Source organism: Chlamydotis macqueenii, chromosome 26 (genome assembly GCF_036417535.1).
Source record: "Chlamydotis macqueenii isolate bChlMac1 chromosome 26, bChlMac1.mat, whole genome shotgun sequence".
Taxonomy (NCBI): Eukaryota; Metazoa; Chordata; class Aves; order Otidiformes; family Otididae; genus Chlamydotis; species Chlamydotis macqueenii.
In genome coordinates this window covers 689,842-711,095 of record NC_141581.1, presented here as the reverse complement: position 1 = coordinate 711,095, position 21,254 = coordinate 689,842, and the positions used below count along the sequence as shown (strand labels likewise).

At 56.4% G+C, this 21,254-nt stretch overlaps 1 protein-coding gene across 2 annotated transcripts; it reads left to right on the top strand.

Moving 5' to 3' along the window:
• Positions 1 to 135: 135 nt before the first annotated feature.
• LOC104479157 (excitatory amino acid transporter 5) lies at positions 136 to 13,244 on the top strand. Of its 2 annotated transcripts, none has more exons than XM_086767111.1 (11): positions 136 to 329; positions 1,916 to 1,995; positions 3,625 to 3,837; positions 4,585 to 4,627; positions 5,053 to 5,275; positions 7,932 to 8,031; positions 8,235 to 8,468; positions 9,662 to 9,856; positions 10,460 to 10,594; positions 12,503 to 12,602; positions 12,712 to 13,244. In XM_086767111.1, exons 1-11 carry the CDS (start codon positions 153 to 155, stop codon positions 12,847 to 12,849), a joined length of 1,638 nt encoding a protein of 545 aa, XP_086623237.1. In that variant the 5' UTR covers positions 136 to 152; the 3' UTR covers positions 12,850 to 13,244. The 2 variants fall into 2 exon arrangements, with proteins under 2 accessions (XP_086623237.1, XP_086623238.1); XM_086767112.1 differs by having other exon boundaries at positions 12,503 to 12,611.
• Positions 13,245 to 21,254: the final 8,010 nt, after the last annotated feature.

Sequence of the window (21,254 nt, the reverse complement as noted above, 5' to 3'; positions counted from 1 at the left end):
GGGAAGGGCTCCCAGAGAGCCCCGGAGCTTTGCTCCATGGGTGAGCCACCAGCGCGCTCGGCTCCCAGCAAAGGGCAGGGCTCCGGGGGCGCAGCGATGACCGGGGCCGGGAGCTGTGCCGAGGGGCATCGCCTGGGCGGCTGAGGACCACCATGTGGGAGCGGGTCAGGAGAGCTCTGCTGAGCCCGCTGTCCAGGGTCTTCCTGCGTGGCTGGCACTGGGTACGGGCATTCTGGGGCAAAAATGGCCTCCTGACCCTGTCCATGCTGTCGGTGGCCGCCGGCTGCCTCCTGGGGTTCCTGCTGCGGGCGCTGGAGCTGACAGAGCTGGTAAGCCTGGCTGGGACGGGGATGGGGACTGGGATGGGAGCGAGGGGAATGGAGCCGAGCAGCCGGGCCAACCGGCCTTGGTGCCATCACCACTGGGGACCCCGGATGGGCACAGCCCCAGAGCAAAGGTTCCTGCCCAAGAAAACCACCCCCCCAGGCAGGTTTCTCCCTGTGGCTTTTCTCTTTTTTTTCCCCTGACCAAAACGCTGCCAACAAATGCCAAAGCTGCAGGACAAATCCTGCCTCCCTCCACCGGAGTGAGGGGCTCCGGCGGCTGTGGGAGCCTCCGGGTGGGGTGGGGATGGGACAAGGGGGCGAAGGGATGCTCGGGTGCTGCATCTCAGTAACCGGTCCCTCCAGCACCAGCAGCAGTGTTGGAGCCCGAGGGATGAGCCCCTCCTGTGACTCCCTGGCTGCGCAGATGCTGAACCAAAGCACATTTCCACTCCCCGGAGATGGCCCAGCACACGAATGGGGTTGGTGGGGAGCTTGGGGGGCTCCCAGGGGTCTCCTTCCTCTGAGGACCCTCAGAGACAAACACAGAGGAGAACACGCACCCAAACCTTGCGTTTGCAGAGCGCTTTCTAGGAGCAGCGCGCTGTCAAACGTCACTGCAGTAAAAGCCACGTGGCTGTGCCGACAGGGATTTAGCAAAGTCTTGTCACTTCAATTACGCCCTTCGGCATCACCACCACCGCAGGGATGATCTCGTTACTTAACTGGAGCTGAGCGTAACCTCCCTGCGCCCACGCCAGCCCAGCAGCCTCCTGCAGCGGGCTTGAGGCTGGCGGAGCCTGGAGGCTCCAGCCCCTCGTCCTGCCATGCACCGAGTTTATCCATCCTCTGCCCCCACACCTGGTGCCCAGCAGCCACTCCTCCCCATTAGAGAGTATTGCCCCAGAATCCACGCGGCTGGAGAAGCAGCTGGTCCTTGCTTTCCTCCTTGCGACGAGAAAGGGATGCTAGCCAGGCGGCTAGCAGACCCCTCGCTCTTCCCTTGGGCACGGCTGTGGGACCTGGGTTTTGGGTGGGGGGGTCTCTCTCCAGGCAGCCCTTCCCCATGTTCGCGTGAGGAGCGTAGGTGGTGGACAGACAGAAACCTCCCCCGGTGCACTGTGAGGCAGCCCCACACCCGGGCCCTCCCTGAGCTCGGCTTTGCCACGTGCAGGCACAGGGCGTCTTTGTGTTCCGGTCCTGGCACCAGGCTGCAGCCGAAGGCCTCGGGGCGCTTTCACACACACAGTCGTGCTCCCCAGTAACACGTGCAAGGACATTGGGGAGCCAGCAAGGGCTGTGGGGACCGTTCGCTAGACAGCGATGGACCCAAGGATGTTTTGGTGGGGACCAGCCCCGCGCACCCCTCTCTGGTTCACAGCCGGGTTTCCCATCCCTGACCCAGCTCCTGGTGAGGGACAGCCAAGGAAACAGCGTCCGACTGCCGCAAGGAGTGGCTGCAGGCAGGGAACCAAGCTCAGAGCGGGGCCTGGCTGGGAAAAGGGCAAATTCACCAGGTTTGAGCCCTTCACCCGCGATCAGCATCCACGTCTCAGCTCCCACCTGACCCAGCGGCTCCGCTCTCTGTGCAGGAGAAGCAGTACTTTTCCTTTCCTGGAGAGCTCCTCATGAGGATGCTGAAGATGCTGATCCTGCCCTTGATCACCTCCAGGTAAGACACCATCTTTGGAAGTACCATCTCTCCATCGTGTGGAGGAGATCGCCCCAAAACTGCCTGGGGTGGGAACAACCCAGCCCCAAGCAGCCAGGAACCAAGCAGCATCCCTGGCGTGGTGTCCATCAAACCCCATGACTTCCCAGGAGTGGTCTGGGACAAATCCTTACCTGGATTTGGTTGACACCCGCACCCCACTCAGATACCTGCACCACCTGGGGTTTTTCCCTTCTTCCTGTGCCCGGCCAGCTGGGAACGCCGGGACCATCCGTGGACGGCTGACGATGGGCAGCTGTTCAGTCTCAAAGCAGATCTCCTTATTTACAAGGTTTTGGGGAAGTTCAGGTAGAAACCCCCAGCATCCCACAAAGTTGTGTCCGTGTTTGCAAATCCTGCTCTTATCAGCCTGCCCAGACCTTGAAATAGGAAACGGGGCTGACAGAACCACACCAGGGTAAGCCGGGTCTGTAAAAGCGGGCGAGGATTTGCACATTTTAAACAATTGCTGGCGCAGGCTCGTTAGAAATACCCAGGCAATTAGCTCTTTGTTCCCCTGCGGACGTGTCGCTTCTCTACTGTTACTCAGGGTTTGCTCGCTGTCTCGTTTGCCTTTGGTTTATTTTGGGGAGCAGGGTGGTCACACGTGCAGGTATCAGCCCCTGCACAGCCGCTGTCTTTTCCCCTCGGCATTTCCCACCCCCTCCCCGCGGCACCGCCTGGCGTTCCCGTTGCTCTTGGGGTGCTCCCACCCCACTCCACGCCACTTTGGTGGCCGCTCTGGAGCTCCTCGGGGTCTTTTGTGGCTGCTGGAGGGGATCTGGGCTGGCCACCACCTCAACCCACCTGTCCCTTGTGTGTCCCCAAGGGTGGCATTCGCCCCCGTCTCCACTGTGTCCCGTGGCCAAACACCGCCGGCCGCGGCCCCGGAGCTGGGAAAGCCAGCAGCCAGAGCTGGGCGTGGGCCTGCATGCGTGTGGGGCACGCTGCAGGCCCCAGTCGCTCCCGTTTCCCCCCCGTGCCAGCCCCACTGCTGGCCAGCTCTCCCCGCTGCGCAGCCTGTGATGCTCTCTCTATTTTTAGTCCAGTTTTGTTGAAAAGTAGCTTACGGGCTGCTCCTTGGGAAAGCTGACGTGTCCATGAAGGCTGAGGCAGCAGCTCACTCCTTGGGGGCTGGGGGCCGTCCCCAGTGGGATTTTATGAACCTCGCTAATGCCTCCTCCACTGTTCACAGGGACACACGGCAGCGCAGGGCGGCAGAGGTTTAACAGACCACAAAAAAAAAAAAAAAAAAAAAAAAAAAAGGCAGCGTTGGTTATTCACCACCAAAATACACCAAGAATATTTACTTCTTGTCCCTTGGAGAAAACAGCAAACACAGCCAGACCCCGAAAAGGGACTCGGAGCCGCGTCTCCCGCCCTTCGCAGCTCAGCCTGGGCTGCCGCAGCCGCTCCTGGGTGCGAGGTCCCGCGGGCACAGGCACACGAGCGTGCGAGAGCTAGGTGATGCCCTTACGCATTGCTTAAAAATTTATCTGCAGACGCTTCTCCCGCCTTGGAGACCTTCCCACCAGATGCACCCTGCGCAGTTTCGGGAGCAGGTGCTGACCACGGTCTTTTCTGCCGCAGCCTCATGTCCGGGCTGGCCACCATGGACTCCAAGGCCTGCGGGAAGATGGGGGTGATCACCATCACCTACTACCTCTGGACCACCTTCATGGCAGTGACTGTGGGGATCATCCTCGTGGTCAGCATCCACCCCGGCGCAGCCGCCCAGAAGGACGACTACTCCGTGGGGAAGGTGGTGCTCAGCTCTGCCGACGCGTTACTGGATTTAATCAGGTACGCCGCCGCGGTTCAGGAGCAGCCGAGTTCAAGATGGCGTTTCGCACACAAGACCTTCTCGCGAGGCACCGAGTTCTCTGGAGACACTGAGATCTCAGGGGAAATGGGGGAACCGTTGGCCACGCTGACTGGGCACCGGTGCCTCCGAGCCCAGCGACGCAGGGCTCATTTTTCCCCATGTGTGTCCCGCCGGCCGCTCTGTCACCCTGCTGCTCTCCTCCCAGAGCCACCAGCAAAGAGGGGTGCAGCAGCCGGGAACGGGGGGATTTAACTCCCTCTGCACCCTGGCTGCGGCAGGCCAGGCTCGGCGGCGGGCCAGGCTCCGCAGCTTTGCCAGGTACAAACGAGCAGGAGCTGGCCCAGCGCTGGGTTGAAGCGGCGGGCGGGGGTTAACTGGGGAGGGGCGCAGCACGGACCCAGGGGCTGGGGGAGTTTCCATTTCTGGACTGGAGGAGGCTCTGAGCCCCCTGCTCCGGCTTTGCCGGCAGCCCTGCTCTGAGCAGGGGGCTGGAGATGGCAGATGCCCATCCCAGCCTCTGGCTTTAAGCCAGGTTTACGTGTGGTTCGGAACCCTGCTCTCCGCTCCCACTCCAGCCCGTCCTCGCCCCCGGCTCGCACGGAGGGTACCCAGTCGGTGCAGGCTGTAGGGCTCCTCTCGGCCTCGTGCCTGCCGGAGGCGCTTACCAGGTCATTCCCGGTGTTCCCACCACATTCTCCAACCTCTGTGCTGTCGCTCTCTTGCAGAAACATGTTTCCTTCCAATCTCATCGAAGCTTCGTTCCAGCAGGTGAGTTCACCACTGCCGCAGCAGCCGGGACGGTGCCCAGCTCCAAACTGGGCTGCTCGCCCCATCTGGTGGGCATCCCGAGGCGGGATGGTGCTGGCGGGGGCACGGACTCACAGGGAGGAGGGGGATGGGGGGTGAAGGCCTCTCCGTGAAGACCAGTGCCGCACCAGGACCCTGCGGGGACCTGTCCCAAACGCCAGGCACCTGCCCAGAGAATGGAGGCCTTGCTCCGGGGTGGCTGTGCTGAGCTCCGCAGGGATCGACCGCCGTTCCCCGACCTGTTTCTTGATTCTCTTCTTTTCACCGGCCTTTTCGTGCCTGAAAAACAAACTCTGAACGTCCAGGAGCGCCTGGCCCACTGACGGCTCTGCCACTGTGTTCAGAGCCAGCGGGACACTAACCTCACCGCTCTGCTTGTGTTCCAGTACCGAACTGTCCTCGTCCCGGTGGTGAAGTCTCCCGGCTTTCCAAAGGTCCCGGGGAAATCTCTCAGTTTTATTTACTTCGCACCCGATGACACAAACCCTGAAATCCACTGGCCGGTGGTCCTGGAGCTGACGCCATCCCCAGAGATGACCTACAGGACCCTGCCCGGGACCAGCAACGAGATGAACGTCCTGGGAATCGTCATCTTCTCAGCGACAATAGGTACAAGCTCAGCGGAGAGCGGGGCGCCCGGCAGCTCCCAGCCCGGCTCCAGGGCTGCTCTGCGGCGGCGGCTGCCTGGGGCGGTAACGGCTGTGGCCGCTGCGCCGTGAGCCGAGGGAGGGATGCTCGGGGGGACGAGGTTGTTGTAGCTCAACTGCTCCATTCCCTGGGGAACGGGCACGGCGGGGAGCTCGCGCAGGCCCCTCTGTCCGTACCGAGCTCGCAAAAGGTGTCGGGCACCACGGCGGCTGTGTTCTCCCCAAATTTCCCATATGAGCCTTCACAGCCCAAGCTGGGGTCCCGAGGGTGTTCAAACCGTCCCGTAAGCTGCAGGGTCCTTCTGAACCCTACCGAAGCGAGCTGTCACTTCTGCAGAGGCTGCAGGGACACAGCTCCACAGCCTCAGCCCCTCGTGCAGGCAGCACCCAAACCCCGGAGCTGGGTCAGGCTCGGCGCCCCTCGCACGCATACGGGAATTTGTAACGGGGCTTTCCGGAGGCGAGAGAGCTTCCCGCGTTGAGCAGCTCACAACCCCGTCTGCGCACAGCACCCGGCAGCGACCTCGGGGAGAAGAGCAGAGGTTGGGCGGAGAGAACGTGCGCACGGGACGGGGAGGAAGGAGGTTTACAGGGGAGAAAGCCGCGGGAAGGAGGAACTCGGCACTGACAGAAGGGCAGCGGGTGCAAGGCTGGGCGAGGAGGAGAGGAAGAGGCGAATCAGGAGGGAAAGGAGTAGGAGGCGATGAGCTGAGCCCAGGGCAGGATTAGGTGCAGATTAAGAAGCGAAGGCAAGGACCTCGAACTTGGTGTCTAAGGAACCAAAAAGCCAGTGAGGAGATTTGAGGGGTGGGGGCAGCCTGGCCAGCACGGCCCTGGGGACACCAGCCCGCCGCAGGGAAGAGGGGCCAGTTCTAACGGCCACGATGCAGCGAGCGCCTGGAGATGGCCACAGCGAGACTGGGCAGAGACAGACACACCTGAAGATCCCTACAGACAAGAGATGTCCGCAGCAGACCCTGCCCCAGCCCAACGCCGTCTGCAGACCGCGGACGCCGAGGGAATCCAAGCCCCTGCTCCCAGGACACGTGCCCACCTCCAAGCCCAGCCAAAGAAGCCGCTTTTCTCTTCTGGGATTACCACCCCAGCACCCCGCCGGCGTGGGAGGGAGGATCAGCACCGGGCTAGGACGCAGCAGGAGATCGCCTGAGCCACCCCGGCCGCCCAGCCACGCTCCCCGGGTTTGGCACAGCACGGATTAGAGCGCCGCGAAGCCACGGACCAGCAGCTTGGAAAAGGGCATCTGTACCCCCGCGGGAAGCTCTGCCCATGAGGAGAGGCTGGGTTCACAGCGTTTGCGTGGCAGAAAGCGGGCAAGGGCCGGGAAGGGCAGGCAGCACGGCCCGGTGCCGTGGGAAACGGGGACCGGCTCCCCCTCGCAGCCAGGCCAGGGAGACCAGGTGGGAGCTGGCTGGCATCTCGGCAAAGGGCGTTTGTGTCCAAAGCCAACACTGGACAGGTGTGGGATGGGGCCAAGGCATCCCCGCTGCCTACGCGCTGGCTTTGCCGTGGTGGTCACCCCACAGAGCCACCACAGCTCCAGCAACCTCTGCACCCACACCCAGCATCTCCAGCCAACTCCACCGCTTCTGAGACCCAGAGAAAAGCCAAGACTTAAAGTTCCTTGAAGCGAGCTGTCCCTCTGCTGGGGGAGGTGTCCGTAGGAGCTGAAGAGAAATGGATTTCTATCAAACCAGTGGTTATGGCCACCAAACGCTGGATGAACATCCAGAGCTGAGACTGCGGTACGCCAAGCCTTGTGTCATTTCTGAGAGCCCTGACAAAGATGACCCTACCTCATCTCATCTCTGAGCAAGCCAAAGATCCAACTCCCCACCACGGGTCTCCAGGAGTTCTCAGCCCTGCAGAACGAAGAGGGATGAGGGGGACAAGATCCTGGCCACATCCTTCTTCTCCAAGCTGAAGCAGACACTTGCAGTGCTTCAGAAGCCGTTTCAGCTAACGGGACACAAAGTATACGCACCGGCCTGGAAACCAGGCGGGCAAACACGCAAAGGCTCGTTTTCCCTTTGCCAGTGGGGAGACCTCCTCGCTGCCAGAGCCACGGGATTCAGCCCTGGCCAGTTTTGGGCTGGCAGACCAGGAAGCACCATCACCCCTCTAACCATTCGTGTACTCCCGCTCTCGTGTTCCTTGCACAGAAAATCACACTGGAACTGGGGTAACACAACCACATCAAAAGAAAAACCAGAATTAAGGCAGGAGGCTCAGTGACCATACGTGAGCCACGCAGCTGGGTCCCTCCTGAAGCGTTACCGTACAGCTGCACGTGCGGCCACCCCTGCGGCACCACCCGTGAGCCACCCGCAAAGCCATCTGCGTGCAGTAGCGGGTCAGGAACCAGCACAGCCCGTCCCACGAGGGAACTGGACCCGCCGCCCGCAGGGGTCAGCCGAACCCCAGCACCGACATTCACCCGAGCGGTGGACGCGGCGCATGGCTCTTGTGCGGTGCTGTCTGACCTCCTGCGAGCTCGGCCAGCGAAACCCGTTCTGTGGCCAGCAGACCCTCACGCACTGGGCAGGACACGCTGCTCCCAGGTACCGCCACGTAACGCAAACCCGCGTGCTTGGTTGCAGGGCTTCTCCTGGGAAAAATGGGCGAGCGAGGAGCTCCGCTGGTCAACGTCTGCCAGTGCCTGAATGAAGCCGTTATGAAAATTGTCTCGATGGCAGTTTGGTAAGTCTGTTTTGACCGACTGATTGATTTTCTTACCCTCTATCTAATGGCAATGCTGGTCACACATACAGTATCTACTGTGAGCACCGGATTTATTTCCGCGTGATCGTACCGCACGGTACCAAGCACTGTAGTGGCTGTCACGCCGTGCCTCGCTGACTGCCGCACCCTCACAAATCATTTTTTGTGCTCGTTTGTTGCAGGTACTTCCCCTTTGGCATTGTATTTCTCATCGCTGGGAAGATCCTGGAGATGGAGGACCCGTCGGTTATTGGACAGAAGCTGGGCCTCTACGCCATTACGGTGGTGTCAGGGCTCGTCATCCACGGGCTCGTTCTCTTACCTCTGCTTTTTGTGCTCATCACCAAGAAAAACCCCTTCGCTTTCATCCAGGGGATACTGCAAGCCCTGCTCATCGCCTTGGCGACATCTTCCAGGTAGGAACGTGTGGCTGGAACAGGCTGGCAGAGCCGAGAAAGCAGCCGGTCTGGTCGAGGGAGACGCGGCTGTGTGCGCGGCCGGGCAAGCTGCGGGAGAACCGTGTAATTCAGACAAAGGAAAAAAGAAAACGTCTGAGAGATGAGATCGCTTCCAGTCTCCGTAGGAAGCGGGATGCTGGGCGCTGCCCTGGTCCGCAGCGGGAAGAGCCTCCGCGCGTCTTCTCTTCTGCTCGCCCTCTGGGGTCTTCCTGGAGCAAAGCAGCGACGTTTGCGCGCGTGAGCTTCTTTTGATTGCTGCAGTCAGTTTTCTTTCAAAGAACTCGGAACAGGAGTGTCGGAGGTGCTAAAGCAGTGTGGGGTTACCACACCGGGTGTTAACTGAAAACAGCCAAAGCTCTTCTGAACGCTGTATGAGAATCCTAAACCAACTCCCGGGTATCCCAAGCTCCTCCAAAGAAGAGCCTTGTCTACTTCGCTAAGATTTTATCATTTTAGATTTAGATTATTTTTACCTATTTTCACTGAAAGACATTCTTTATAGCAATGAAGAAACTTTACATTAGAAATGACCGTCCTTTCTGGAAGACACGCAAATTAAAACATTTTCTAAGAAAACATATGAGTAGGTAAAGGGTTTGCTGGCCTCCCTCATGTCGCTGCTTCCCACAATCCCAATAATTTTCCACGCTTGTTTCCTTTCTTCCATTCAGTGCTCTTCCTCCATGTCCTGTCCCGACTCTGCGTGACAGCTCTCGGCTCTGTGCTAGGCAGAAACGAGAGAGGGAGGTCGGGAGGCTGCGAGCGCTGAGGCGGCCGCTCCGCGCACGGAGACGAAGGAGAAGCAGCGGGGTCAGGCTGGACCCGCACGGCCGGCAATGCCGCCCCGTAGCAACGCTCGCGGCGCAGCCGGGTGACTGTGGGGAGCAGGGGTGCACCACACAGCTGTACCCGTCACACAGAGCTGCTCGCAGGGAGTGGCTCGGCCTGCAGCCAGCGATGGACCGATGCCTGGCTCCGTATACGCAGTGCCCAGGCCGGGCAAACGGAAGAAACTCCCGTTGCTACAGCAATTTGTATGATATCGCTGCTGCGCTTGCCCTCAGGACCTGTATTTCTGTACCCTGACACTGATTCCCATTTACAAACCCCAACGCAAACGATGGAATTAATGATAATTTCTCACCCTGCAGCTCTGCAACCCTGCCCATCACCCTGAAGTGTCTCCTGGAAAACAACGGGATAGACAGACGCGTGGCACGCTTCGTCCTCCCGGTCGGCGCCACCATCAACATGGACGGCACGGCGCTCTACGAAGCGGTCGCTGCCATCTTCATTGCCCAGGTCAACGAGTACGACCTGGACCTGGGACAAATTATAACAATAAGGTGAAGGTTTCCCGGCAGCAGCTGGGTTATTTCTCTCTGTTTGCAGTCGCGGACACCACAGCAATCCCTCACACTTCCGTTTGCCGCTGCCCGGAGTGAACTCTGCTGGAAAGCTGGGGAGCAGGGAAGGGCGCAGCGCAGACCGGCCCCGTGCGCAGGGGGAGCTCGGGCTCTGCACCCACAGAATTTTCTGCAGAATCAGTTTGCCCGTAGGTAAAAGCCAGATGGCAAACGAACGGCACGGCCAGAGCAGGCAGCACCTGGTGAGCTCAGCACAGAAGGGTCTGTGATTTACTCCCCTTCAGGAACGGAATATCTTCATTTTATAAGCAGGGAAATAAAGCACCCATCTCGATAAAAATAAGTAAGTACGGTTGCAAATATTTAGCAATTTCACGCAGGGGCTACCTACCCTGGAAGGCAGCGGGGCGCTGCGTAAGCACAAAGCCACAAGCCCTCGCCGTGACGCGTGCAGGCAGGGCTTCGGCACAGCGTCAGGGAGCAGGAAGGCGGAGGAAGCCAGCTCCAGTCCAATCCTTCCATACGGGAATAACCTACTCGGCCACGCAATCACGCTAATGCACCGCCGCCTTCTCCTTGCAGCATAACGGCGACGGCAGCGAGCATAGGGGCGGCTGGGATCCCCCAGTCCGGGCTCGTCACCATGGTCATCGTGCTGACTTCTGTCGGGCTGCCGACCGACGACATCACGCTCATCATCGCGGTCGACTGGGCTCTGTGAGTAATCGCCAGGCGCGACGTCGCGGGCGGGTGCTGGGTGCCACTTCACTGCGAAGCAGCTCTCACGGGGGCAAACGGGGGCCAAGGGATCACAGAACAAGGCCAGGAGCCCAGCGTGAGCTCCTTCATTTTCTGATCATTTTTTTTAAACAGCCCAGGATCGCCGTGGGCAAACAGCCTCCTAAGGGAGTGTTTGAGCGGAGGCGTTCCTCTCCCGAGGCACCCGTCACTGCCCGGTGCCTCAGTAAGGACTGGAGGTGGGAGAAGGGGTGGTGGTCTTCAGCCACGCTCTCACCTATGCTCCCCAGCCTGGAACACCAGCTTGTCCTCATCTTCCATCCAAATCCCTACCGACTGCACAACACACCTTTGTTGGAGGTCTCAAAGAAGCAACAAGAGCTGTGTTTCTGAAACACAGACACATTCACACCTTTAAAAGATCAAAAGGATGAGGAAGGTGAGGGCACTCTCTTCACAAAGCATTACTGCGTAGGGCTGCTCGCCAGCACGTTCCCTGCAAACACCTGGGGTCCCAGGCGTCCCCACGCTGTCCGCTCTGGACAGCGCAGAGCCAAAGCGGAGCGGTGCACGATGCCGCGTTTGTTTGGGTGGACTGTGATCCCTGAAGAGGAACAAGGTTGGTGCAGCAGGGTGAAAGGTACCTGGCTTCCTACGAGGAGAAATTAAAATTGGCCAGAAAGATGCTAACAAGAGAGCGACAAAAAGGGTGGAAACATGCAATTGTTTAGGAAAAAAAAAATCAGAGAAACAAATAATACAACACAAAGCACTGGTCATTACATACAAGATGCGCTCAGCCAGCTTGCTGTGTCTGTTTCTGAAACACGCTTGCAGTCACGTGTTTAAAAGATCAAACGTGGGCATTTTCACAACGACAAAGCAGAAAGGAGAGAGAAGGCAAAGTATGAGCTGGTCGTGCAGCAAATCGTAGTAGAAAATAAGACAGTCAGCTCTCAAACAGACGTAGCAGGACTCCCTCCTGCATTTCGTAAGCGACTTCTCTCTCCAACCCACGTCACACGAACTAAACCAGCACTGAGGTCTCAAAATGGAAGGACGCCATTCGCAAAGGACGGCATTCAGCACCGAGGAAGCCTGCCTTCCAACGAGCCCGTCTTCACCGGGATGGAGACCAGACTGACCTTGAGACAAGAACTGATCCCTGATTACACTTGTCCCAGACAAAGAGAAGTCACACACGGTTTGTGAAACGTGCCACTGCACACTCCTGAGGGTGAAACGATCCAGGCTGGGTGAAAAGCCACGGCACAGGCGCTGACTTCTGTACAACCGACATGGGGGCTGCTGGTTTGTCCCCCGCAGCCACCCGGGACAGAGTGGGAACAGCACCGAGCACCCTGGCTGCTCTTCTCTTTCTTTCACATACAGGGAAGTTTAACTTTCCAGGTGAAGCTTGTACAACTGGAACACAGTCATCTCGCAGCATCGCAGGGCGCCCAGCACCACCAGCTGGCACCTTCCACTGCCGCAAGAGCTGCTGGGCCACAGAGAGGTGCTGCGGCCGCAGAAACAAGACCTTCTCCCCGAGAGGGCTCTCCAGTTTCACGGCTCACTGAGGCAGCTCGCCCCTACGCTGACGCTGCATCATTTTGGGAAGCGGCACAGGCAGCCTGCGCACGGAAAGGGCAAACACGAGACAAGAGCAGCCCTGTCGCCGTCACGGCACCGGGCTCACACAGACACCGCATGTACCGTGGCCCCTCCGTACCTGCAAGGGCCACACCACACTTGTCTCAACCCGCCAGCAGCAAAACCAGTGGCAGCAACAGTAGGGATGGGGATGGACGTAGTTCAAAGCCATAAAAGCCCCTGGGCACGTTGGCTGTGCCACCAACCGCACCCTCACAGCTCTCTCTCCTCCAGGGATCGGTTTCGGACAATGACCAACGTCCTTGGCGATGCTCTGGCTGCTGGCATCATAGCGCACGTCTGCGAGAAAGACTTTGCCCCAAAGCACCCCACGGTATGTACGGTTCTCGGGGAGCGCAGGGAACGCGGGCGATATGACGACTGCACAGACACCGCGCATGGGCTCGCTTACAGAATTAAAATTGTGGTTTTTCTTTCTGCAGCAGGATCCAGCAAGCAACACAGAGAAGTTTCCTTCCGTAGAGACCTCACACCTGCATCCCAAAGATAACATCATTGAAATGATTGAAGAAACTTTGTTCGACCAGACAGGAGTTCACTACAACATCTGCCAGGTGTAGATCACAGCATTCCTGCGCCCGGGAACGGGATCGTGGTGCTAAACACTGACCTCGCGAACGTCACGTATGGACGCTCTGCAACAGAAAGGCCTTACTTGGTACAAAAAGTGGAAAAATCCTCTCTGTCCTTTGACGGCCGCGGGAGTTTCCAGCAGGCCCCCCAACAGCGCGGCTCAGCCGCAGGGGGACGGGAACCAATTCCTCCTCGCGAGCGCGGACGCAGCTGGGAGCCTGCCGCCCCGGCTGGCCGAAGCAGCCGGGATTTGAGGGTTTGACGGCTCACGTTGCACTGGGCCCAGGCCTTTCCAAGGTCAGGGAGCTCAGCAGGCGTGAGAACACTGAAGCTGGGCTAGGTGAGAGCGCAGCGGAGACGGGACAAAGACCCGAGACCCGAGGCCAGCAGCCCGTGCCCGCTAGCCAGGCTGCACTCTGTATGTTTTTTTCTTTATTATATATTTTTAAAAATCATTGGTTTGGGTTTTTTTATTACTAGGTTCTCATCTAAAACCAAAGATTAAGTGAGTGTTTGTCTAGAGCTCGGAATCCAGGCTGGACGTAACTGGATTTCCAGTCACAGGACGGCAGGACAGCTGTCGCAGGGTTTCACCCGGCCGGGCCAGCGAGATCATTGCAGCGCGGGGTGGGGGGACCAGCCGTACGCGTGCTTTTACCGGCTGCAGGGAAACCAACTGGCCGGGCCAAACTGCAACCGCATGGATTTCCCCAGCTAAGGACACGTCCCTCGCTTCCAATTCCAGTTTCAGCCTCAAAATCCAGGCTTCCCGGGGCAGCCTCTCCGCAGAAGCCTTTCACACCAAGGCTTCCCGTTGCTGAACTAATTTCTCTCTCCAAATGCCATCTCATCCCCTTTCTCCCTCTTGCTCTGTCTGTACTCCCGCAGTGTTCAGACCCGTGCACGCAGCCTGCGCTCCCAGTAAGGTCGCTTCGCTGTTCTCCGGTCGCACATCACGAAAAAATCCCCTGGGCATAATCCTTCATGCTGGAGTCAGGGGCTTTAAAACATTCTCTAATTTAGAAGAAACATTAATTCCCCTTTTGCCAAATGGAAAGCAGAATTTATTAAATATCAGAATTAAAGATCATAAATTATGAAGTTATTAAGAATTTAAGAAATTATTAAATATCATAAACCAGCTTTTGCACAAAAACCAGCAGCAGATTCAGGGAACGCCCAAGGTAAGAGGCCACTTAAGGTCCCCTGCCCCAGACGATGTCCTCGGGATGGCAGCACCCCGGCCTCCCCCGTATCTCCAGTGACCTGCTGCCGGGGAACACTCGCCCCAGTTTGTGTCTGCTGCTCACAGGGAACAGCCGCCTCACGGGGATTTGCCGGGACTGGAGCAGGCAGGCACCCACTCGACCCCAAACATCAGCACTTCATGCAGACAGAGTAATGAAAGCCGTCAAACAGCGCTAACTGCTACCAACGCGCTGCACCGTCACAGGATTTCAGTCTGTTTTCCCAGGCACCTGTGAGAACAAAGACACCGCTCTCCATTCTGGCACCGAGGACACAAATCTGCTTGCGTCGTATCTCCATGCCGCCGCAGACCGCGCAGGGCGCAGACACCGAACAGACAAAACCTGGTGCACAGAAAGAGCGCAGGCTCCAGACCCACGTTTCTTCCCCGGAAATCCTTGTTCTCCTCCCAGATACAAAATCTCAGGTGTCGTTGGGACGTTCCCCAGATTTCGGCTCCTGTGCGTAACACTGCAGTGATGCTGGAGAGCAACTGCAGAAAGGAACGTCGTTGTTACACAAGCATTTCCACAGAGAAAAAAAAAAATCCCAGAAAGCTGCCTCCGTAAACTAAAACCTCCGGGAGAGATATCTCCAGGTTCTGCGGCTATTAAACAGAAGGAGAAGCAGCAGCAGCCTGTGGCTGCACGGCAGAACCCACCTGCTTGGCCAGGCCAGCTGGGCTCAGGGACACTTCACCAGCGGATCTGAGGATGTGATTCACCACAAAGCTCAGCTCAAACGCCCTGGCACCAAACCCAGCCTCCAGCCCCAGCCTAAGCTCTGCACGAGACAGTGGCTCGTCTCTACCACCCACCACTACAGGTTCCCTCCTGTGCTACTCGGCGTCTTCAGAGCACGAGTTCTCTTTACACACCTGGGTTTTGGTGAGAGCGACGAGTTTGGGTCAGGGACTTTCACTTCCACGTGATTTTTACACGTTTCTAGGATTTACAGAGTGGCCACAGCAGCGGCGCGGTGCCATCTGAACTCGGCAGCGAGCGCTGCTACTGCTCGCTCGTTCAGGTCCAGACACCCCTTGCTTTGTGTTTTACTGACAGGGAAAAAAAGAACAAAATAACTCCGTGTGTGGCACGTGGCACAATAAAACGAAAGCAACAGATGTGAAAGGCAGCCCCAACCTCCCGGTTTTAAATTTAAAATAGTATTAGTTTCAAAATTACTCTGTGCAAGTTTTCCAGAATAACTTTCTGAAAATTCCATTCCACACGACGTTTTGAAAGTCTTTATTTAAATCCAGTGAACACCAGGTTCCTCTGTAAAACCAATTGCCACAGCAGCTCTAAGCAACACACATGGCTTATCTACTGCATCCTTTTTTTTTTTTTTTTAATTATCACCACGTAACCCACACGAAACACTCCTCCAAGAAGTAAATGCGCTGGGAGTGGTCTGCCTTCGCCTTTTCCCTTCTGATCCACTGTACATATTTATTTCCTTAAGGAATTCCTCATTTTGTGATACCAGAACTCTCTAGACAACCCGAATCAATCGTTTCAGTCCCTACAGCAGTCGCTCCTCACCACGCACCCATCGCTACCCTCCCCGGAATTAATCCGACAGACTGCACTGAAGACGGAGCGGCACGGCAGCGCCTGCGCTCACAGCGTCATTTTCCAACGGTCCCACAGCAGACGTTCAGATCTGGATTCTCTCTGCGGTGTTGTGCAGCTGCAGTGTAACGCACGCGCCAGTTCTCAGCTAAGCACCAGGCGCAGCGCAGGGCGCCATACGCACCCGTGAGCCTGCAGCTCGGCAAGCCCAGGTGACTGCACCGTGCCGCGGCCCGCCGTGTTCCACATTCTCCATTGGCAAAGTTCCCAGGTTTCCAGCGTGGGAAGGGAGCTGGAATCTCCCTGGGTAAGGGCTCCAAAATCCAAGCTGGGAACCTGCTAGAGGTGTGCACCGTACGCTGACCTTTGCTGCCTGGGCGCCACACATCCCATTGCACCGCACAAATGAAATCCCCTGTAGTCAGCAGTGAGACAGGCACCGGCACGAGCAGATCCCTCGTATTTTAGGAGCAAACGAACCGTCTGCTGAAGTCTCCCACTGACGGGCTTGGGCTGAGCGCCAAGATCTGTAATCGCCTCAGTCAGTGGATGAACCCCACTCTAAACGACACATCTGAGCAGAGATCTTTGTCTGTAGAATGCTGAGCCTCCAGACTCTGCAAGAGCAGAATTTGGCTTTGATTTTGAGACACAGGCCACCCAAACCACAGCTCGACACACGCAGGACAGAACGACAGGGTTGAAATATTGCACCCAACCCAAAACCTGCTGCTCCACTTACCTGGCCATCTCACCCCAGAGACCCTCTGCTCACTGAACCACAACAAAACGGGTATTTGGCCATTCTCCTCACTTCCCTTTCAATGTTCTGAAGTCGTCAACCATCTGCAAAGCATCACCTCAAACCACATTCCAGCGCGCAGGAATTAACAACAGCAGCATCATGACCCCCAGTATTGACTTGTCTGCACACACCTGAACTCCATCTCACTGCCGTTTTGTTTGCCCCCCAGATGCCAAATCCCGAACAGGCATTCGCTCCGACAGACAGAAGGAGGGCTCTGCACTTCCAGCCCCGCAGACATCTGCTGCCCATTTCACAGCTCCAGCCAGGCTAAATTCCTCGCAGTTCTCCTCTTAACGCCAATAAAACGCCAACCCTGCCCCCAGACTGTCAGCCTCTGCTGCTCACATATTAACGATTCTTCCTGAGAGGACACCTGCATCCACCCATCTATTATCCGGAGTCATTAGCTGCTCTTCAACATCATGATTTCCAACTCGAGCAGCAATGTGCATTCCCTACACATGAAGGCTTCAGCAGGAATAAAACATCCATACAGATCCTTTGCAAGCAACAGCTACTCACTTGCTCTTAACTCGAGACACAAAAGCAGAAATCTCTGTACTCACTCACAGCCTCGCTTTTCCAGCCGGGCACAAAAACCCCGGTCACTAAGAACGGCTGACCACCTATGGACTCGGGTAACTTCGCCTTCTGAGCCTGCCAGCGCAAACCTCCCCTTCCCCCCTCAGCCCACGACGCGGCGAAGCAGCCACTTGGCGAGCGGGAGCCAGGTCACGTCTCAGCGTTGGGACGTGATCTCCAGCTGAGGACTTCACAGCACATCAGCGATATTTCAGTGTAAGTAAACGCTGAAAACGCAGCCCAAAGAGCGGGAGGAACGCAGCGTCCCCCAGCCGAAAACCTGCTGCTTAGCCCTCCCTGCTGCCACCTTTCTTTACAGCAACTCCACCTTGGATCTCCTGTACTTGTAAGCAGCCACGTTTGTCCAGCATTATCAGTACTGTATCAAACGCTTCACAAAACTCCAGGTAAATGAAAGTTACTGCGTTTTATACATTTATTACATTTATTTATTTATAAAGAACTTACCAAAGAAACCCACCAAATTAATGATTCTGTGATAAAATCCGTGACTATCTGTGACAAAAATGTATTTGAACCATTGAATTCTCCCCTGTATCTTGAAATCTGATATTCAGTATCTCAAGTGCACAGCTTTAGGTCAGTTTTTAGGCTTTATCTGGGCTCATTTCCCAGGGACAAGCGTCCCATCTATCGAACACACCACGGAGTACAGAGCTCAGGTTAGGGGGCTGTACCTGCCCGATCCACGCTCCCTTAGCGCACATTTGCCCGTTATTTGTCGTTTTCCCCTCGTCAGACAACGCCTGACTGACAAGTTGGTGTATGGACTGCCAGAACTGCAGTGCTAACAATGCCCGTACACCTCAGACCACGTTAGCGCCTCGCGTTTCGTAGCCCCGAGCAGGTACACTTGCTCCTATCAGCCATCTTTCTTTTGCCAAATACCTCACGCTCCCACTTAGCTGACAGCGCCGTCTCTATCCCACCTCCCAGCATCGTGAACTCCTTCGCTTCCCGATCCTTTACACACACCTTTGTTGCCACGCAGCCCTCTCCCACCGCCACAGACTCTTACTTTCCTTTCATATCTGGGCTCGTATTCCTCCAGCGCAGCTTTTTTGGCTTTTGCCAGGAGCGCAGACTGAAGATCATTCCAGCAATTTTGGCTAAGCAGCAACCCCAAACGTCCTTTCCATCCCCACAGCCCCCCTCGCAGCCCAGCTGGTTTCCCCGAACAGCCCCTCCAGTTTCACGAGGGCGCTCTGCGGACACGAAGCGCTCAAAGCACGTTCGAGTGCATCTTCGACGGCCCTGTCACTTCAGGCAGCCCCAGGCTCAGCCGTTCGATGCCGCCAGCTGCCCCTGCAGCAGCGCTGGCACCTATATCCCTGTGCGATGACAGAGAAACAGACCCGAGAACGGATCCAGGCTTAAAGTAACCGCTGCTGAGCCTTACCTTTCATTCAGGTAAGTCCTACCAATATCAGCACAAATAGGATGATGGTGGAGGGCTGGTGTAAGGTGCTGGAGACAGGAGCATTTACACCATCACCTAAAACCATATCCAGAAATCATCTTTACAGTCTTATTTATGCCTACAGTGACACTGGATTTTTTTTTTAGGATCCGAATACTTAAAGTCCTCTCGTAATACAAGAACATTTTTGAAGCCGTATCACATCACGTCACTTTAGTAACCCAGGCAGCTTTCGCACAGATGCCAGTGCCAACAGCGCGAAAGTGCGGCCGCGGTGGAGCTCTCCCGCAGCTAGCTGCGGTGAGGAGCAGGAGGTGAACAGGCCTTGGCTTACGGCACAGCTCCAGCTGCAGTACGTGCCCACAGGCGAGATGAGCCCGCTCTACCACAGGCACTACAAAAGACTAAAACGTTCCTGAGCAAACACACTTTGTCCTTGTTCAGACAAGGGTGTCGCACCTCTTCTCCTCCTTCCCTTTGCGCAACAGGAAGTTTGCTCAGGACTGGACGAAGCTCACCTTCCTCCCTGAGCGAAGGGGTGCCGCGGCTCAGCTCCCCCGTTCAAATGACTCCACAGCCGCAGAGCGCTGCAGCCACCGCTCCTACAGACACTCGCACTCCACTGCCTTTAGCGCCCAGCAGCTACCAGACTGTCGCCGAGTCATTCTCTGCAGGAGTGTTTCACAAATTCTGCCAGGCTGCCTTAATCTCATCAATTCAACAAAAACTCTGTCCTTTTTCCTTTTTACTCTTTTTTGGACATGACCAGCTCGCGTTTTTCCCTCAGCCAAACCCAGAACAACTATCGACGCAGGAACTGGGATTCCACCCAGTAAGGTACACGTGGTACGAGCACGGAGAGGCCAACTTCAGCGCAAACATTCCTTCACCAAGGCCACAGCACGCGAGGCTCAAACCTGCCCAGCTGAGCGTGCTGCACACCGAGACTGGGAGGAAAGCACAAAGCTTCCAACCAAGGCTCCATCTTGCGCTGCCTTTGAGAATTCCCGTCTCTAACTAACATGGGATGCAAATCAGGACAGCCAGAACGCTCCCTGGGAACTACCACCACGCTGGAGAAACGGCTGCCCACGAACCAACGCTTGGTGCGAGTCCTTGCGAGCCAGCGGAGCGATGGAAGGAGGCAAAGACACCACAGCGCATCACACCTCAGAACTGGACTGCCTCCAGAAGCACCTCAGACACTTAGGCAAGGCTTCGGTATGTTTTATCTAAGCTAGCGGGAGCAGCCAGGATGTCCATCCCGGAATCCAGCGAGAGGGGTGGGGGGAGCCGGGCCCGGCGGCCACCCCAGCAATGGTGCTGCGTGCCGCGGCACACGCCGTCAGTCGCTGCTGTCTCACTGGAATCACCGGCCTCCTGGAAGCTGGAGCGTCTTCCTTCCTCCATTCCTGCAGTAAGAAAGGATTGAAACGTTAAGGTCCACGAAATACGGTAAAAACGGAAAGGGGGAAAATGTAGTAAAGGTGGCTTAAAACAAAATGAAAATAATTTCAGAAGTCGCTGACTCTCAAAGGAGTGACAGCCTTTTGTCCCACAGGGAGAAATGAACGGGAGGTGCTTGCTGAGCAGCAGTGATACTGGGCATTACAGGACCACTGCTGAGAAACACCAAGATCAAATACACAGATGTGGCTTTTAATGGAGTTATTTCAAGAGAAAATGGGTAAAAATTTACCATCAAAACTTTTCTCAAGCTGGAGATTAATGTTCTTAAACTTCCACAGCTTGCTCACGTCACTGCACTGCTGTTAACAATACCTTCCAGCTGTAATGTTTCATAAGAACCTGGACTCCTAAGGATACACATCTTTGTATGAGTGACAGCTATGCTGTGTGCACGTGGAATGGCGTGTGTGTGCACATACACGCACTAATACAGACCGTCCACAGACACGTGTATGTATGGTAAATAAACTATAAACACAGTGTACACACGTTGCGAGACACACACACGTATGAACGTACATGTACAGTGTGTCTCTGAAAAGATGCAAAGCAGAAGGAACGACCTGGGACAGAAAGGTGAAGTAGCACACACGGCCACAAAAATGTTTCATCCCAAATTCTGCAAGCGTGGCTGGACTGAGACCGAGCCCGTTTGCGGCACGACTCCGGAGCAGCACCCAAGCTCACTTACCTCAGCCATCCGCAGGCTGCAACAGCCCTGAAATCCGGAAAGCGCACGCGTGCGCTCCATCCACGGCACCCGAGCTGGAGCCTACTGAAGCCTAGGAGAAGGAAGCAGCTCAGCACTGTCTCTACCAACACAACACTGCTCCTAAGCCCAGCAGCTCCCGCTCTGCTCTCCTCTGCTACCTCTCTTTGTAGCATGCACGGGCTGGACTTGGGGGCAAATCTGTTTCAACACATTCAAACAGAATTCCAGTTAAAGTGAGATTTAAGGGTTCACTGATACCCAAAGAACACAGGAAGCCCCAAATTCATTTTTATTACACTCCGTGAGGTTCCTCGTAGGTTCTAGTGCAAGTTGGGAACGTGCTCTTTAATAAGCCCTCCAGCTACAGCTCTGCAGAGAGAAGTCAAACCACTTTGAAAAGTTCAGCATTTAAAACACTACATACTGTACTTACCGCTCAAACTAAATCTGTACTTTAACTGTGGCAAATTTTGTTTAAATTAATTTTGTTGCAAAGAAAAAAAAATACTTGCCAAGGAGACGTCAGCAGAAGTTATGTTCTGACAAACAAGATCCAG

Coding starts and splice junctions, on each gene's coding strand:
- LOC104479157 (XM_086767112.1), top strand. CDS start 153: ATGTGGGAGCGGGTCAGGAGAGCTCTGCTGAGCCCGCTGTCCAGGGTC. Junction 5,276..7,931: donor CATCTTCTCAGCGACAATAG/GTACAAGCTCAG, acceptor GCTTGGTTGCAG/GGCTTCTCCTGGGAAAAATG. Junction 9,857..10,459: donor GGACAAATTATAACAATAAG/GTGAAGGTTTCC, acceptor TTCTCCTTGCAG/CATAACGGCGACGGCAGCGA.